Source organism: Schistocerca americana, chromosome 7 (assembly GCF_021461395.2).
Source record: "Schistocerca americana isolate TAMUIC-IGC-003095 chromosome 7, iqSchAmer2.1, whole genome shotgun sequence".
Classification (NCBI taxonomy): Eukaryota; Metazoa; Arthropoda; class Insecta; order Orthoptera; family Acrididae; genus Schistocerca; species Schistocerca americana.
Window position 1 is genome coordinate 489,323,295 of NC_060125.1, and position 20,301 is coordinate 489,343,595.

General features: G+C 43.6%; 1 protein-coding gene across 1 annotated transcript in view; it reads left to right on the forward strand.

The window, feature by feature from the left end:
• The first annotated feature begins 3,304 nt into the window (after window positions 1-3,304).
• Window positions 3,305-20,301, forward strand: part of LOC124623036 (A disintegrin and metalloproteinase with thrombospondin motifs 7-like) — a 280,175-nt gene continuing 263,178 nt past the window's right edge. Inside the window, exons 1-2 of the mRNA XM_047148829.1 lie at window positions 3,305-3,557; window positions 18,653-18,924. Of these exons, the coding sequence (XP_047004785.1) occupies window positions 3,305-3,557; window positions 18,653-18,924 (525 nt within the window). The remainder of the gene's footprint in view (window positions 3,558-18,652; window positions 18,925-20,301) is intronic.

Genomic DNA, 20,301 nt, shown 5'->3' on the forward strand with positions numbered 1-20,301 from the left:
CCAAAGATAGTACGACAGCACTAGTATTGATAAGTGCTGCTGCTGTCACTCAAGGAGGCAACCCAGTAACTTCGTTACGCCACTAACTAACGAAGAAACAAGACGCCACTCGAAGTGACAAAATGCCAAAGAACAAACGGCGTGAACGCGAGCCGCACACGGCTCACTCGATTGCATTTCAATCTGGTGAGTTTAGTGGCCACGTGAGTACGGAAACTCATCTTGGTGCTCTTCGAATCACGCACGTACACTGTGAGCTGTGTGACACGTTGCATTGTCCTGCTGGTAGATGCCATTGTGCAGACGGAAACAAATCGGACATACGGGTGGGCATGGTCCCCAAGGATAGATGCATACCTGTATTGAAGCACTGTACCTTCTAGTATCATTATATCACCCAGAGAATGCCACGACCAGACTATAACACTCCCACCTCAGCCTTCGTCGCCGATGGACAGCAGTCCGCATGGGTGCATGAACCAGGCGCCTACTGTGGAGGCTGGTAAACAGTAACGTTCACTGAACGGTCGTTGAGGAGACACTGTTGACACCGCCCTGGTTCATCTAGGCGGTCGGTTGCCCAACAGCTGCACTTATATTCGCCCGCACACCTCTCCGTAGCCTTCCTTCAACCCCTGTCATCTATGGCACTATTGTTGCCCCGGTGCACTATAACCACGGCGGCATGTGAACAGTTTACAAACTTAGCGGTTTCGTAAATGCTTCCACCCGTGGCCCGAAAGCCAAGTCACATAAAACGCTCCGTTTCCGCGTTACAAAGACGATTGCACTGTTCTCTGCGTCGCCCCTCCTCCATCGTCCCTGAAAGTTCGTAAGGTCGTCACGGAATCACCCAGTACAGCTGAACTTAACTCACACTTAGCAGTCAGATAAATACGAGGAGAATCGGAGGTGTCTGATTTCTAAACTTAACGTTATTCACTCTGTGAACCCAGACACGGATGTATAGAATCTCTTTAATCATATCCACTCGAACGTCAAAATTCAAAACGTAATTATTATTAACTTTACTGGCCACAATAGAATAGCTGAGTCGTTCAACGTTCGGTTTTTCTTTGAAGGTTTTACTGTTAGGTTCTTCATTTTTTTCAGTCATAATTTTCTCAATTAGTCTGAATTCGCTACAGCCCTTCCATGTGTCATTAATGCTGAAACTTTGTGGTTCTTAGCAAGAGCTTTAATTTTATCTTTGTTCTCTCCATTTTTTTACACTGGTCCAACAGCTTTAAGATGTTGCTAAATTTCTCGGATCCATTGCCCTCCTATTTTCATTGCAAGATTGCTCGTCACAACTTGTATAATGCCGTCTTCTTGTACTCGCAAGATGGGAAAAAATAAGAGATTCTTTTCTTCTTCTTGGCTAGCGACTGGATTAGTCTCTCGACAGACAGATACGTTGGGAAGGATTCTCCAGACACCTTTGACATGAAATGTTTTCATCAAAACGTAGTAACTAAGAAACTACAGAAGAAAAGTGAAATTCGATTTTTGTACAGTACTTCGAGGTTAATTCCCCCTTTAAAAGCGAATGGCAAAATGCTTCGTTTGATAACAAGACGGGTGACACCATTCCCTATCTTCTTCCACCGCGAACTTACACTCGCCAATTGTCCGTCATCGATGGGCTTTGTGGTAACGTGGGGATGAATGAATCATTTCAACTTCCTGGGCTCCAAAGTGATAATGAATATTTTAATGCGCATATTAAATTGTAATTGTGAATAGTTTTATATGCTAAAGGATCATTGCTAAAAGATCAATTCTTCTTCAATGTAAATAACAAAACTTGAAACATGGGGGCTATTTGAGTCCTGAACGGGGCTACGCGAATAATTGAAAACTGTCATACAGTTATAAATAGTATCGAATATTACATTTTTTAACCGTGCCAGTAGTTGTTACACGGATTTACCACAGCAGAATTGGTTACGACCAGCAGCTCCATTACAGATTTTGTGAAACCACACGTTGCGTTTATCACCTATGTTTCATTCCCCTTTCTTCACAGATCTAGGGTCTTAATATTTGATACTGCAGAAACCACAAGGTATGTTTTACACCTCTGACTCAGTTCACGTGATGAAGAAGATGGATCATTTATTAAGCTTGAAGGTTTCTCTTGACCATCCAGCGCATTTCTTCAGTCATTGACCTTTCTTTGGGAGTTCTCAAAATTCAATTTTCTCTTCACTCCTATAAACCTGAAATGATCTTGTGAAGTCAGACGACAAGCCGAATTTTTCTCCCTCCTCGCACGTGTGGTACCGTTGCTTTTCGTTGAGGTTGGCAAAGCAAAAGAGAATGGTGATGTTGATTGTGCTGAGCTCTGACTTTTCTAGGAGGATTAGGAGGAGTTGCAGGGCCTGGATTTACTTGTGATTCTGTGGTAACAGAGGGGAGCTCATCATTCTGGAATTTGGACGAAGAAAGGAGTTTGCGTAATGGCATGTTGTTCGGATCGAAAGACAAAATTCCAATGCAATCAAATCCCTTCCAAAAGATTTTCTACCTTAGTTCCAAGTCTCCAGGCGACATCGAAAACTTTACGAAAAACAAATCTTATAATGAAGGCTGACTGTCGTTGTGTATAATTAGGCTGCATAAGTATTTTGACAAAGAGAAAATAGTACATATTATATTCATATTCAAAATGACCACGAAGGATTCATATACACTCGTTTCCTTATTATTTTTTAATCAGATGTCGTTAGCTGTTCTGTTGACCGACCTTGTTGATGATATACAACTGGTAGCGTAGAGGTTTATAATTAACACTCACGTATTTCCAAAATAGACCAAATTTTAAACAGACTTAATATTGCGTGATGGATTGTTATACCGTCTTAACTCTTCTACGTCCTTCTGGATGATTAGTGTCTGTATTAAATTTGTTTGTGAAAAGCTATTTACCGCCTGTGCTTAACTTGTCTAGCAACGGTCCTGTAATATAATGGCGTCCGAGCTGCGGACGTAAGCTGAGCAATGAAATATTTTCTTATTTCTGTCCATAAAGTCTCAAGAGCAATAAAATATTTTCTTATTTCTATCCTACCCCATAATTCCGACAGCCCCGCCCTGTCTTAAACGTTTAAAAAAATTAGAGAGAGCAGAATCACAGTTTTGCCTATGAGTATGTGACTCTTTGTATAACTGAATACGATAGTAGTGTTCTGCTCAATCGCATCGAGTATTGAGGACGCGCAAACGGTAAACCGCAAGCGCGCCAGCCAGTCGAGGTTCCGCAGATGCAGTCAACGCCCGCCTCTGTTTGCGCGCATGTAACATGCAGGCTCTAGACGACTGGTACAATGTAGCAACTGCAGAGAGTGTTTATTTGCTCGGCCGCTGCCCGCTCTCCATAAACGACGTGCTCTCTTGTTTACCGCCGCCACGTGTCCCTGCTGCAGAGTCAGCAATCAATTGCAGCGAGGCGCCGGGGAGGAATCCCAGCCACGCTGTTGCCGGGAGCTTAGTATGCTCCACAAACAGTTCTACTGTCCAGATCAAAGGAAGCGCGTACTCGTTCAACTTGCGCGGTATTTCTGCTTTCTGGAGCGGTAACCGTTTGCAAAACTGTGGCATCTCTGCACTAAACTTTCATTTCGGTCTTCAGATTTATGCCAGTGTGTCAGAAGGCTCGGTAACGGAATCTGTTCAGTAGGGATGCTTAGTTTAACAAACATTTGGTGATTTAGTGGTGTTTGTGAGTAGCTAAAACCGCTCGGGGCCCCCACTGTCAAGCCAAGATCTTGTGTTGTTGCTTACTAGCGAAGCACATACTCAGGACGTGCTCTTGGCTGTAGGGCGTAACTAAAATGTTGTTGTTGTTGTCGTCTTCAATTCGAAGACTGATCTGATGCAGCTCTCCATGCTACTCTATCCTGTGTGAGACCCTTCATCTCCGAATAACTACTACAACCTATATCCTACAAGAATCTGCTTACTGTGTTCATCTCTTGGTCTCCCTCTAAGATTTTTACTCCCTACACGTCCATGCAATACTAAATTGGTGACCCTTTGGTGTCTCAGAATAAGTCCTGTCAACCGGCCCCTTAGTTTGGTCAAGTTGTACCACAAATTTCTTGTCTTCCCAATTCTGTTCAGTACCTCACTATTATTTACGTGATCTACCCATCTAATTTTCAAAATTCTTCTGCAGCACTACATTTTAATACCGTCTATTCTCTTCTTGCCTAAACTGTTTATCGCCCATGTTTCACTTCCACCGCGACCGCTACGGTCGCAGGTTCGAATCCTGCCTCGAGCAGGGATGTGTGTGATGTCCTTAGGTTAGTTAGGTTTAAGTAGTTCTAAGTTCTAGGTGACTGACGACCTCAGATGTTAAGTCCCATAGTGCTCAGAGCCATTTGAACCATTTTTTTCACTTCCACCCATGGATACACTCCAGACAAATACTTTCAGAAAAAGACTTCCTAATCTTGCCATTGCCAGTCTACCTTCTATATCCTCTCAACTTCGGCCGTCATAAGTTATTTCGCTGCCCAAATAGCAAAACTATTATACTACTTTAAGTGTCTCGTTTCCTAACCTAATTCCCTTAGCATCACCTTACTTAATTCGATTACATTTCATTATCCTTGTTTTGCTTTTGTTGATGTCCATCTTATACCCTCCTCTGAAGACACTGTCCATTCCGTTCAACTGTTCTTCCAATTCCTTTGCTGCCTCTGACAGAATTACAATGTCATTGGAGAACCTCAAGGTTTTTATTTCTTTTCTTTGAACTTTAATTCCTACTCCAAATTTTTCTTTAGTTTCCTTTACTGCTTGTTCAGTGCACAGACTGAATAACGTCGGGGAAAGGCTACAACCCTGTCTCACTCGATACTCAACAACTGCTTCCCTTTCATGCCCCTCAACTCTTATTACTGCCGTCTGGTCTCTTTACAAGTAGTAAACAGCCTTTCGCTCCCTGTATTTTATCCCTGCTACCTCCAGAATTTCGAAGAGGGTGTTCCAGTGGACACTGTCAAAAGTTTTCTCTAAGTCTACAAATACGATAAACGTATGTTTGTCTTTCGGTAACCTGTCTTCTAAGATAAGTCGTAGGGTCAGAACCGCCTCACGTGTTCCTAGTGGTCCGACATTTCTCCGGAATCCAAACTGTCTTCCCCGAGGTCGGCATCTATTAGTTTTTACGTTCTTCTGTATAGAATTCGTGTTAGTATTTTACGACCATGACATATTAAAATAGTGGTTCGATAATTTTCACACCTGTCAGCAATTGCTTTCTTTGGAAATGGAAAGTTACATTCTTCTTCACGTATGAGGGTATTTCGGCTGTCTCATACACCTTGAACAACAGATGGTAGAGTTTTGTCATGGCTGGCTCTATCAGTAGTTCTGACGGAATATCGTCTACTCCCGCGCCCTTGTTTCGACTTTGATGTTTCACAACTCTGTCAAATTTTTCTCGCAGAATCATAACTCCCATCTCATCTTCATCTACGTCCATTTCCTTTTCGATAGTATTGCCTTCAAGTATATCTATCTTATATAGACCCTCCACATACTCCTTCCACCTTTCAACTTTCCCTTCTTTGCTTAGGACTGGTTTTCCATCTCAGCTCTTGCTATTCATACAGCTGCTTCTCTTTTGTCCAAAGGCCTCTTTAATTTTCCTGTAGGCGGTATCTATCTTTCCCCTAGTGAAATATGCTTTTCACAACATACTTCATTAAAATAAACCATATCTAGATGACGTCCCAAAGACCGTATGCAGGTTGCAATACCTGCTCATACAACAACAAATATTTCCCATACTAGCAATAAGTTTCTGATTTACTTCTTTTTCTCTCGTTTAGGGCCGTAGGAGACCACATCATATAACTACAAGGAGTGTCCAAATGAAATGGTACATAATGTCGTAACGAGCAAACCGATTGTAATTTGCATATTCTGGTTGGGATAATTTACTGAGACATCTAAGGACACGAATGTAATGTTCGGTACCCCTCTAAAAAATTCATAGGTGTGTCCTCAGCAGGAAAGGTGACGCTCACTGTCTCTTTCGACGTCCGAGGTCTGAAATTGATCGAATCCCTTGAGTGTGGATAAACCATTAACAGTGACATGTACTGTGAGACACTCCCTAGCCTAAACAAGTCCACCAAGAGCAAATGGCCTTGGCTGCTCACGAATGGAGTGATTCTGCTCCACAATAATGCGCATCCACACATCTCCAAGGTCGCACAAGTTTAATGGCAAGTTCACGTGGGAGCAGTTTGAGCATCCCCCCCTACAATCTGGAGGACGCAGTGGAGAACTGGTTCCAGTCACAGCCACAGGAATTCTGAGAACAGGGAACCCATCAGCTCGTGAAACAGTGGGGTAGTTGTGTTCAGACATCTGGTGATTACTTCTGAATAGAGACTTCAATTATACCCACAGTGTTGTTTCATAGCTTTTATTTTGAACATCCGTCATATAAGGCATTTCTGGAAGCCCTTTTCTGCAACCTAGAAGCGTTGCATTCTTTCTCAGACCTCCTGCATTCTCCCTTCTGTCCAGTTTGTTCTGCTTTTCCTCATCATGCAAGCCCCTAAAATAGTTGATCAGTGATCTGCACTTTGATCCGTTAGAGATGTCCTGATTCCTTTCAGTGGTGCTCAGTCCTTCCTTACTTTCTTGAACCATTTATCAGAAACTTTAGGTTTGTTGTCCTATATATTAAAAATCGTTACGGAATTACTGTATTCTCTACATTTACATCTACATCTACGTGATTACTCTGCTGTTCACAATAGTGCCTGGTAGAGGGTTCAATGAACCACCTCTCTACCGTTCCACTCTCGAACGGCAAGTGGGAAAAACGAGCACTTAAATTTTTCCGTGCGAGCCCTGATTTCTCTTATTTTATAATTATGATCATTTCTCCCTATGTAAGTGGGTGCCAACAGAATGTTTTCGCAATCGGAGGAGAAAACTGGTGAGTGAAATTTCATGGCAAGACCCCGTCGCAACGAAAACGCCTTTGTTTTAATGATTGCACTCCAATTCACGTATCATGTCTGTGACACCATCTCCCCTATTTCGTGATAATACAAAACGAGCTGCCCTTCTTTGTACATTTTCGATGTCATCCATCAGTCCCACCTGATGCGGATCCCACACCGCACAGCAGCACTCCAGAATAGGGCGGACAAGCCTAGTGTAAGCAGTCTCTTTGGTAGACCTGTTGCACCTTCTAAGTGTTCTGCCAATGAATAGCAGTCTTTGGTTTGCTCTACCCACAATATTATCTATGTGATCGTTCCAGTTTAGGTTATTTGTAATTGTAATCCCTAAGTATTTAGTTGAATTTACAACCCTCAGATTTGTGTGACTTATCGCGTAATCGAAATTTAGCTGATTTCTTTTAGTACTCATGTGAATAACTTCGCACTTTTCTTTATTCAGGGTCAATTGCCACTTTTCGCACCATACAGATATCTTATCTAAATCATTTTGCAAGTCATTTGGATCATCTGACGTCTTTACAAGACGGTAAATGACAGCATCATCTGCAAACAATCTAAGGCGGCTACTCAGATTGTCTCCTATGCCGTTAATATAGATCAGGAACAATAGAGGGCCTATAACACCTCCCTGGGGAACGCCGGATATTACCTCTGTTTTACTCGATGACTTTCCGTCTATTACTACGAACAGGGACCTTGCTGACAGGAAATCACGAATCCAGTCGCACAACTGAGGCGATACTCCGTAGGCACGCAGTTTGATTAGAAGACGCTTGTGAGGAACGGGGTCGAAAGCCTTCTGGAAATCTAAAAATATGGAATCAATTTGACATCCCCTGTCGATAGCACTTATTACTTCAGGAGTATAAAGAGCTAGTTGTGTTTCACAGGGACGATATTTTCTGAATGTGTGCTGACTACATGTCAATAAATCGTTTTCTTCGAGGTACTTCATAATGTTCGAATCCAGTATATGTTCTAAAACCCTACTGCAAATCGACGTTAGTGATATCGGCCTGTAATTCAGCGGATTACTCCTACTGCCCTTTTTGGGTATTGGTGTGACTTGAGCACTTTTCCAGTCTGTAGGTACGTATCTTTCTGTGAGCGAGTGGTTGTATAAAATTGCTAAATATGGAGCTATTTTATCAGCATACTCTGAGAGGAACCTGACTGGTATACAATCTGGACCAGAGGTCTTGCCTTTATTAAGTGATTTAAGCTGCTTTGTTCCACCGAGGATATCTACTCTTATGTTTCTCATCTTGGCAGTTGTTCTTGATTGGAATTCAGGAATATTTACTTCGTCTTCTTTGGTGAATGAGTTTCGGAAAACCATGTTTAATAACTCTGCTTTAGTGGCACTGTCATTAGTGACTTCACCGTTGTTATGGCGCAGTGAAGGTATTGATTGTGTCTTGCCGCTGGTGTGCTTTATGTACAACCAGAATCTCTTTGGGTTTTCTGCCAGATTTCGAGACAGAATTTCGTTGTGGAAATTATTAAAAGCATCTCGCATTGAAGTACGCACCATATTTCGAACATCTGTAAAACTTTTGCAATCTTGGGGATTTTGCGTTCTTTTAAATTTGGCATGCTTTTTCTTGTAAGTATGCCATTATCTACATCAGGCGTGGGCAACCTTCGGTGACCTGTGACCCTGATTTACATACTTAATTTCATGGTCTGCCTCGTCACTTGACACTACCGCACTGCTCCTATCGCATACGGTCAAAGCTATGGTGTCGATGACGTTAATATCTATGGGATAATGCACTGACATGCATGGCTCCGATCATCGCAGCTACTGCATCAGAACAGGTTCCTGCGAGTTGGCTCCACTGCCGATTGAACGTCTCGATGACTTATTCACTTTTTTCAAATATATTTTCGCCAGATTTTTTTTGAGTCATCAGTTTGTTTTGACACAACGCGCCACGAACTCCTCTCCTGCGCCAGGCTCTTCATCTCAGAGTAGCACTTGCAAACTATGACTTCAGTTGTTTGCAGGATGTATTCCAATCTCTGTCTTCCTGTACAGTTTTTACCCTCTGCAGCTCTCTTTAGTACCATGGAACTTATTCCATGGTGTCTTAACAAATGTCCTGCGATTCTGTCCCTTCTTATTGTCAATGTTTTCCATATACTCCTGTCCTCGCCGATTCTTCGGAGAACCTCTTCTATCCTTACCTCGTTAGTTAACTAATTTTCAGTATTCTTCTGTACCATCACATCTCAAATGTTTGGAATCTTTTATGGTTTTCCCACGGTCCATGTTTCACTACATACAATGCTGTGCTCTAAACGTACATTCTCAGAAATTTCTTCCTCAAATTAAGTCCTATGTTCAACACTAGTAAACTTCCCTTCGTAAGGAATGCCTTTTTTGGCATTGCGAGTCCACTTTTTACGCCCTCCTTGCTCTGTCCATCACGCGTCATTTTACTTCCTAGGTAGCAGAGCTCCTTAACTTCAATGCTTCGTGAGCACTAATCGTGATGTTAAATTTCTCGCTGTTCTCAACTACTTTGCATTACTTCCGTCTTTCTTCGATTTACTCTTACTCCATATTCTGTACTCATTAGACTGTTCATTCCATTCAACGCATCCTGTAATTCTTTTTCACTTCCAGTGAGTATAGCAATGTCAACAGCGGATCTTATCATTGCTATCCTTTCACCTTGAATTTTAATTCCACTCTTGAAACTTTCTTTTATTTCCGTCTTTCCTTCTTCGATGCATAGATTGAACAGCAGGATCGAAAGACTATAAGACTATATACGTGTCTTACAGCTTTTTTAATTAGACCACTTGGTTCTTGGTCTTCCGCTTTTATTGTTCGCTCTTGACTCTAAAAATATCTTGCCTCTTGCTACGTTGTCAAGTGCTTTTTCCAGGTCGACAAATCCTATGAATGTATCTTTATTTTTCTTTATTCTTGCTCCCATTATCAATACCAACGTCAGAATTGCCTCTCTGGTGCCTGTACCTTTCCTAAAGCCAAACTGATCGTCATTTAACACATCCTCAGTTTTCTTTTCCGTTCTTCTGTATATTATTCTTGTCAGTAACGTGGCTGCATGAGTTGTTAAACTGATTTCTCGATAATTCTCGCATTTGTTGGCTCTTGCTATCTTCGGAACTGTGTGGATGATGTTTTTGCTAAAGTCAGACGGTGGACCTCCAGACATCACAAACGTGAATAGTCGTTTTGTTGCCACTGACCCCAATGACCAGAAATTCTGAAGGAATTTTATCGATCCATTCTGCCTTATTTGGTCTTAAGTCTTCCAAAGCTCTTTTAAATTCTAATGCTGGATCGCTTATCTTTACTATATCAGCGCCTGTTATTTCTCCTATCACTTTATCATACAAGTCTTCTCCTCATGGAAGTCTTCAAATTACTTTTCCACCTATCCGTTGTTTCCTCTGCATTTAACAGTGGAATTCCAGTTGCACTCTTAACGTTACCGAGCTTGCTCTTAATTTCACGGAAGATTGTTTCGATTTTGCTATAAGCTGAGTCAGTGCTTCCGACAGTCACTTCTTTTTAAATTTCTGCACATTTTTCATGCAGCCACTTTGCCTTAGCTTCCCTGCACTTCCTGTTTATTTCATTCCTAAATGACATGTATTTGTGTATTCCTGCATTTCCCTGAACATTTTTGCACATCCCTCTTTCATCGATCAACTGAAGTATTTCCTCTGTTACCCATGGTTTCTTTGCAGCTACCTTATTTGTACCTGTGTTTTTCTTTCCAACTTCTGTGATGGCCCTTTTTATAGGCGTACATTCCTCTTCATTTCTACTGCCTACTGAGCTATTCCTTATCGCAGTTTCTACAGACCTAGAGAACTTCAACAATATTTCTTCGTTCCATAGTACTTCCTATCCCACTTCTTTGCTTAAAGATTCTTTCTGACTAATCTCTTAAACTTTATCCTTTTCTTCATTACTACTACATTGCCATTTAACCCATACCTGCTCCTGGGTACGCCTTACAATCCAGTATCCGATTTCGGAATCTCTACCTGACCATGATGTAATCTAACTGAAATCTTTCCACATCTACCGACCTTTACCAAGGATACTTCCTCCTCTTGTGATTCTTGAACAGAGTATTCGATATTACTAGCTGAAATTTATTACAGAACTCAAGTAGTCTTTCTCCTCCGTCATTCATAGTATCAATCTCATATCCTCCCATAACCATTTCTTCTATTCCTTCCCCTACAGTCCCCCATGACTATTAGATTTTCATCTCCATTTACGTACTGCGTTACCCGTTCAGCATCCTCATATTCTTTCTCTATTTCTTCATCTTCAGCTTACGACGTCAGCATGTGTACCTGAACTGTCACTGTTGGTGTTAGTTCGGTGTTGATTCTGATGAGAACAACCCTTTTACTGATCTGTTCACAGTAACAAAATCTATGCCCTACGTTCCTAGTCATACCGAATCCTACTCCCGTTGTACTATTTGCTACTGCTGTTGATGTTACGCTATACTCATCTGACCAGAAATCCTTGTCTTCTTTCCATTTCAGTTCACTGACCCCAACTGTATCTAGATTGGGCTTTAGCATTTCCATTTTCATTTTTTCTAGCTTCCCTACCACGTTCAACCTTCTGACATTTCACGCCCCGACTCTTAGAACGTTATCCTTTTGTTGCCTGTTCAATCCTTTTCTCATGGTCACCTCCCCTTTGACAGTCCCTTCTCAGAGATCCGAATGGGGGACTATTCCGGAATTATTTGCCAATGGAGAGATTATCACGACACTTTTTCAATTACATGCCACATGTCCTATGGATACACATTACATGTCTTTAATGCAGTGGTTACCATTGCCTTCTGCATCCTCATGCCGTTGATCGCTGTTGATTCTTCCGACTTTAGGGGCAGTTTCCCACTCCCAGGGCAAGAGAGTGTCTCGAACCTCTTTGAGAAGGCTGTTGGCAGAATGAGGGTGACATGAGCGGAATCAGCAAAACTTTCACTTGTCTCCATCATGAGCTGCAAACTCGAGACGAGCCAAGCGTCGGCGGAAATATCAGAAAATGTTGCACTGGTGGAGTACAATACGAGCACCTCCTTCTCTCGCACGAATTTTTTCCGCGGGCCGGATTGGAACCAATCGCCGGCCGGAACCGACTCGCGTGTCGCCAGTTGCCCACCCGTTGTCTGCACCTACAAATATATACTCTCAAAACCACCGTGAAGCATATGGCAGGGGATAATCCCTATCATACCTCGGATTAAGGTTTCTTCCCGTTCCATCACGTAAGAGGCATGGGATAAAGATTGTTTAGATGCTTCTGTGCGCTCTGTCCGCGGTCCCAACGGGTCTATAGTATATCCTAGGTATATCCTTAATACTGGTCCTTCAGACTTTCTAAGCGCCTGAGAGTTCAGTTCTTTCAGCATCTCCGTGACGCTCTCCTGTGGGTCAAACAAACCTGTCATCATTCGTGCTGCCCTTCTCTGTATATGTTCAGTATCCCTTGTTAGTCCTATTTCGTATGTGTCCCACAAATTTGAGCGGTATTCTAGGATGGTTCCCACAAGTGTTTTCTGAGCACTCTCCTTTGTAGACTCACTGAATTTCTCTAGTACCCTATCAATGAACCGAAGTCTGCCACCTGCTGTGCCTACAACTGATCCTAGTTCAGCGTTGCACTTCATATCCCAATAAATAGCTGCAACCAGGTATTCGTATGACTTGACTGATTTTGTGACTCACTGATGCTGCACACACAGGGTACAATATTTTATCGTTTCGTGACGTGTAAAAGTTTACAGTTCCGGATATTAAAAGAAGGTTTTCAATCTTTGCAACACTTAGCAAGATCTCACAATAATTTTGCAGCTTTTTTTTCAAGCAGTACTTAGTTACACTACTGGCGATTAAAATTGCTACACGCCGGCCGGAGTGGCCGAGCGGTTCTAGGCGCTACAGACTGGAACCGCGCAACCACTACGGCTGCAGGTTCCTGCCTCGGGCATGGATGTGTGTGATGTCCTTAGGTTAGTTAGGTTTAAGTAGTTCTAAGTCTAGGGGACTGATGACCTCAGATGTTAAGCCCCATAGTGCTTAGAGCCATTTGAACCATTTGAACCAGACGTTTTCAATTGGTGAGAGATCTGGAGAATGTGCTGGCCAGGGCAGCAGTCGAACATTTTCTGTATCCAGAAAGGCCCGTACAGGACCTGCAACATGCGGTCGTGCATTGTCCTGCTGAAACGTAGGGTTTCGCAGGGATCAAAAAATGGCTCTGAGCACTATGAGACTTAACATCTGAGGTCATCAGTCCCCTAGAACTTAGAACTACTTAAACCTAACTAACCTAACGACATCACACACATCCATGCCCGAGGCAGGATTCGAACCTGCGACCGTAGCGGTCGCTCAGTCCCAGACTGAAGTGCCTAGAACCGCTCGGCCACACTGGCCGGCTCGCAAGGATCGAATGAAGGGTAGAGCCACGGGTCGTAACACATCTGAAATGTAACGTCCACTGTTCAAAGTGCCGTCAATGCGAACCACCGATTCCATATTCTGCTAACAGTCATTGGATCTCGACCAACACGAGCAGCAATGTCGCGATACGATAAACCGCAATCGCGATAGGCTACAATCCGACCTTTATCACAGTCGTAAATGTGATGGTACGTATTTCTCCTCCTTACACGAGGCATCACAACAACGTTTCACCAGGCAACGCCGGTCAACTGCTGTTTGTGTATGAGAAATCGGTTGGAAACTTTCCTCACGTCAGCACGTTGTAGGTGTAGCCACCGGTGCCAACCTTGTGTAAATGCTCAGAAAAGCTAATCATTTGCATAATACAGCATCTTCTTCCTGTCGGTTAAATTTCGCGTCTGTAGCACGTCATCTTCGTGATGTAGCAATTTTAATGGCCAGTAGTGCAGAATAACTACATCATCTAGAAAAATCGGACGGTACTATTAACATTTTCTACCATGTAATTAATATACCAGTTTTAGTAATTTCGAGTAAATAGTCCCTAAACAAGTAGAGGGTACGCCACAAAGAACCGGAAAAAGATTTACTTCTTCTTACATTCTTCTCGCTAAATGACCAAGACGGTAAAATCAGAGAAGCTTACCAGCAGTGGTGCTTCCACTACACAGTCAGTGACTGGAACGGGAGCGTCAGAAGTGGTCTGCGTAGATGTAGATGTGCACTGTAAGATAAAAAAACTGTCCAAGTGCTAGTGGGACTCGCGCACTGAGGGTCCCGTACAAACCTAAATCTGTATACAGATGCTTCATACATTGTGGGAATCGAAAAACTAGACTATTCTTGCGTGTTATCTACAGTGATACTGGCAACATATTTGTCCCAGGGACTCCAAGATTTTCGAGTATGTTTTAATTTCAATAATATAAACGCGACGTAGTATCATGCACGATGCGGGCGACCCTTATTATAACAGTCAGTAGGTCTTCTTTGAAGTTAACTGGGCGCAATGGTAAAAGTCAACTATGTCAAGGAATGACTTTATTGCTCATATGACGTGTTTCACAATTTACCCATCATATACCCAGGAGCCATTAATGCACGTGGATACTGCATTTCAGGTTGTATGTGAAACAAACAATCGCATGATGCTTGATTCAGAACATTGCGATCCAGTCAGTCTGAATGCAAAAGTACTGATTGTTTTAATTTCAAGTTTCACACCGGATAACAAATGACAAAAGAAATATTTTTTCGTTTGATATGTTAACAATTTAACAGCTTTCGCTTTTTTTCCTTTATTTGCACTGTGAAACCTTAGTTCTTGCCAAATTTCATTATTCTAGGCCAACGGGAAGTACTCTAAAGGTTTTCACGATTAAGTTTGAGAGTAGTATCAAAATATAATACCTAAAGGACCTACTTTTGATTGCATTGACTTAGAAGCCTACATTTATCACACCCCTAAGGCCCTGTAGATCTTAGTATGCGACATAAATTTCAACTTGAGACGTTCATCCGTTCCTGAGAAAAATGGTTTTCTATCAGTCGGACAGACAGACGGATATCAAACTTTATCCTATAAGGGTTCCGTTTTTACCAACTGAGGCACGGAACCTTAAGAAATGACGCACAACGAAGAAGTTATCCGAATAGGACGGAAATCGGTTGATGTGATGTACTTCACGTGAGAATAGTTCCCGTTCCCCGGAGGCTGGGAAACACACGTGGTCGCCCACGAAAGCGACCGACATTCGCCTACTGTCGGGGCCTGGAAATGATTCGTTACGAAAGATGCTGTCAACAACTGGCTGAAGCACCAGGCAGCACCATTCTTTGATGAAGGAATAAATAAGCTGCTATCACTGCATGACAAATATTTAGATACCGGTGGCAAGTACGTGGGGAAGTAATGTCGATTTTCTACAGTTTCCAGCCCTTAAGCTGGGTCTACCTGGAACATAAGCCTGGCCATCTAGCCCTGTTTTTGCGCCATCTTTCTGTGTTCACTCTGGTCCTGTCCTCGCCTCATTTTTCAACACACTCCTCTACATCTTCCAGCCATCTATCCATTGGTCTTCCTCTTGGTCATTTCCTTCATGGGAATCGTCTTGTTTTCCAGTCTCTTTAAGTGTCCGTACCATATTAACCTTGACGTTTCTATCCTGGTCTACAAGAGTTCCTCTTTCACTATTTCCCTTACCCTTTCATTTCTCATCGTATCTCTCCTTGTCACTTGTATCCTACTTCTGAGGAATTTCATTTCAAATGCCTACAATCTGATTATGTCTCTTTTCTTTACTACCCGTGTTTCAGAGACATAGGCCAAGATGGGATGTAATAACTTCTATGTGGGATGAACAGTAATAAAACCGACAAACTGCAGGGACGGATCCCTGACTGGAAATGGAGGAAAGCAGTCCTATGAACATCTGTCCGGAAATGCTTCGTTGCCACGGTAGATGGCGCTGACGAATGACAATTCCTATGACCACGCGCCTCATGTATTGCAAGCTATGTGCCTGACGCAGCATACTGTAAGCAGCAGAATGGTCCGGTATTCGTGTCGGCAACAGGCTCAGATGGTGTTTGTGTACGGCTATAGTCAAAACAAGTACCCTCACAGACACCAACCGCATCACACAACATTTCAAGCAATTTTTGGACGTCTGTGTGATCATGGGTCCTTTCAGACAGACGAATATGCAGGAAAGCGACGGACTGTGCGTACACCAGATTTGGAAGACCAGGTTCTACAGGTTACTGAGATGAAAACAGTACAAGCTGCAGGCAAGTGGCTCACCAACATAGTGTAATTCAAGGTACTACTGTTTATATCCTGAATGACAGCCGCTACTCTCTCTGTCAGCTGCAATCGCGTGAGGCCACTTTGAACATCTGTTGTGACGCGGATGCGGTGCAGCTCTGTACTGTGTTCCGGGACGATTTGTTGTCATTGCATGCACACCGTTCATTTACGGACACATGTTCAGGTCCGTACAGTTTGTAGCTTTTATTAATGTTCACCTTGTATATTACTTCCTTGCTTTTTTGTGGGACATCTTTGTTCCCAATGAGGCTCTCAATACATCGCAGGAATGCTTCTCCCTGCCTGCAACGTTCACTAATCACTTTCGTCTATCACACTTTCCACCTACTTCAGTTGCTCACATACAATCCTTATTCCGCTAGTTGGTCTACGTTTCTTTCTAGTTGTAACCAGAGTCTCACGCTTGTTGACATTAAATTTCATTGCATACCCATCCACAGTTTCTCCCCAAGCATCCAGTTGTTCCTTAATCTCCCCCTCCCTGTTTTCCCAGATGATCAAGTCATCCGCGAACACCACTGCTTTCATTTCGTTTTCTGTAGTTATTTCTGCCACTTTAGTCATTATCCCATCCGAGACCCCAATGAAGAGGAGAGGTGACAATGCACTGCCCTGCTTCACGCCACTTATTTGCTGGAACCAGTCCGCTTTTCATTTTCTTCTTTAACACAAATCAGATTTCCAGAATACATCTCCTCCACATCTGTTTTTCCACTCCTTTCTAGTAGCCCCAAGACCTCTTTTCTACTGACGCTATCAAACGCATTTTCTTTATCGAGAAGGGCCATCAAACGGTTTTCCTCAAATTCATACCGAGCGAGGTGGCGCAGTGGTTAGCACACTGGACTCGCATTCGGGAGAACGACGGTTCAATCCCGCGTCCGGCCATCCTGATTTAGGTTTTCCGTGATTTCCCTAGATCACTTCGGGCAAATGCCGGGATGGTTCCTTCGAAAGGGCACGGCCGATTTCCTTCCCCATCCTTCCCTAATCCGAGCTTGTGCTCCGTCTCTAATGACCTCGTTGTCGACGGGACGTTAAACACTAATCTCCTCCTCCTCAAATTCATTTTGGTTCTCCCGGAGCTGCATTATTCCAAAGATGCGGTCAGTAGTTGACCTCCCAGATTGAAGCCATTTTGTTCCTCTCTCAGTCAGTTCTCGACTCTTGTTCGGATTCTGCTCTCCAGGATCTTTTCATTACCTTAGCACATTGTGGTATCAGTGTGACCCCTGTAGTTTCTACAGTCTTTTCTACTTCCTTTCTTGAATGTAGGGACAATTAGTGCCCTCTTTCAATCATCTGGAGTCTTTTTCTCATTCCCCACCACCGTCATCACGCGATACAGCCATTGTTCCCCACCTTCCCTGCTGCCTTCACCACTTACTTCGTCCATACCTGGTGCCTTTTCTCCTATCATCTTGTCCAGTGCCATTTCTATTTCCTTCGATCTCCGATCCTTTCCTCTCCTCCAGTATTAACTTCTACCTCCTTTCGTCTGTAATCCTCATCTCCAAGTCCATCCCGTTTTAGCAAGTACTTAAAGTATTCCTTCCACACTATCGTCATTGTCTCTTTGTTATTAAACTCTCTCTCATTTCTATCCATTATTGTTGCATTCCATCTCAAACCTCTCCTCTTGCATTATATCATTCTATACTGAACTTTCTCACTTTCTCTATTAACCTCCTCGGTCATCTTTGCCTATTTTTTCTATCCACTTTCTTCTCAGCCATTGTCTTATTTGCCACTTTCTTCTTTTTCTTATACTCCTCTCTTGCTAATTCAGTGCTTTCTTCCTTTCCACTATCTCCTTGACTCTTTCATTCCACCTCGTTGCCTCCTTCCACTGTTTTCTGCCATTTGTCCTTCCGCATACAGCTACTGCAGCTTCTATCATAGCACTTTTAAATCGTCCCTATTCCTCTGTTTCTGCTTTTGGCTCATCCTCTGATTCTTTGACTTCCTTTACCTTCAGTTGCCACACTCCTTTCCAGTCTCCTTACCTGTAAGTACGCCGTCCGCTGAGGCAGACCGGTTCTAGGCGCTTCAGTCCGTAACCGCGCGACCGCTACGGTCACAGGTTCGAGTCCTGCCTCGGGCATAGATGTGTGTGGTGTCCTCAGGTTAGTTAGGTTTAAATAGTTCTAAGTTCTAGAGGACTGACGACTTCAGATGTTAAGTCCCGTAGTGCTCAAAGTCATTTGAACCTGTAAGTACAGATTGTAAATGAAAACAATTTTAATACATTTTTCTTTTTCTAATAGCCAGTAGTTTCATTTAGGAGTAGCGCGCTGCACTGTCCCTGACGGCGGCCGACCGGCTGTGCTTGCAGACGCGGAGCCGGTGTCGCGGCTAGCGGCGGAGAGCGGCGGTCGCGCTCGGCCACGCAGGACGCGCTGGCGCCGCTCCACGTCGCGCGAGAGCCACGTGGAGGCGCTGCTCGTGGCCGACGCCTCCATGCTCGAGTACCACCGCGAGCCGAGCGCAGTCGAGACCTACATCCTCACCGTCATGAACATGGTCGCCTCGCTCTACCTCGACCCCTCCATCGGCAACCCCATCAACATCGTCGTCGTGCGCATCGTGCTGCTCAGCGACGGAGAGGTACTGCTGCTGCTGCAACTCACCCCTATCTGTTTGTCTGCCTCCCACTTTTGTCTCACGAAAATTCTTCTTGTAACCTACCGACAAACAAATGTACAAAATTTTTTCTTTATCTCTCTTTGGCCATCAGTCTGTTTACCACAGGGTGTTTATTTTAACATGTGACATCTAAATATCTCGAAACGACACATCTTACGAAAAAAGGTTCTAGGTGAAATGTTAATATTAGTAAAGGAGACATCTGTCTGTGCCACAACAGGCCACCTTCGAACCGCCTCTCTTGCATGGGAGGCGTCAACTTCGTATTTTCAAGATGGGAATTGTTCATTATATGGCATATTCTGATCCTACGCAAAAAAATACGTACGATTTCCGCAAACCATTTTTCACATTCGTGGCATCTGGCGCTGTAATCGACAAATATCAAGTGCGCCTGTTTTTACAACTAAGAACCGACACATTTGGTTCTACGCTATGTGATCAAACGTATCCGGACACCTGGCTGAAAATGACTTACAGGTTCGTGGCCCCCTCCATCGGTAATGCTGGAATTCAATATGGTGCTGGCCCACCCTTAGCCGTGATGACAGCTTCCACTCTCGTAAGCATACGGTCAATCAAGTGTTGGAAGGTTTCTTGGGGAATGGCAGCCCATTCTTCACGGAGTGCTGCACTGAGGAGAGGTATCGATGTCAGTCGGTGAAGCCTGGCACGATGTCGGCGTTCCAAAACATCCAAAAGGTGTTCTGTAAGATTCAAGTCAGCACGCTGTGCAGGCCAGTCCACGACAGGAATGCTATTGTCGTGTAACCACTCCGCCACAGGCCGTGCATTATGAACAGGTGCTCGATCATGTTGAAAGATGCAATCACCATCCCTGAATCGCTCTTCAACAGTGGGAAGCAAGCAGGTTATTGAAACATCAATGTAGGCGTGTGCTGCGACAGTGCCACGCGCAACAACAAGGGATGCAAGCCACCTAGATGAAAAAGACGACCACACCATAACACCATCGCCCCCGAATTTTACTGTTGGCACTACACACGCTGGAAGATGATGTTCACCGGGCATTCGCCAAATCCCACACCCTGCCATCGGATAGCCACATCGTGTACCGTGACTCGTCACTCCACACAACATTTTTTCACTGTTCAATCGTCCGATGTTCACGCTCCTTACACCAAGCGAGGCGTCGTTTGGCATTTACCGGCGTGACCCGTAGCTTATGAGCAGCCGCTCGACCATGAAATCCGTGTTTTCTCAACCCCCGCTTAATTGTCATAGTACTTGCAGTGGATCCTGATGCAGTTTGGAATTCCTGTGTGATGGTCTGGATAGATGTCTGCCTATTACATATTACGACCCTCTTCAACTATG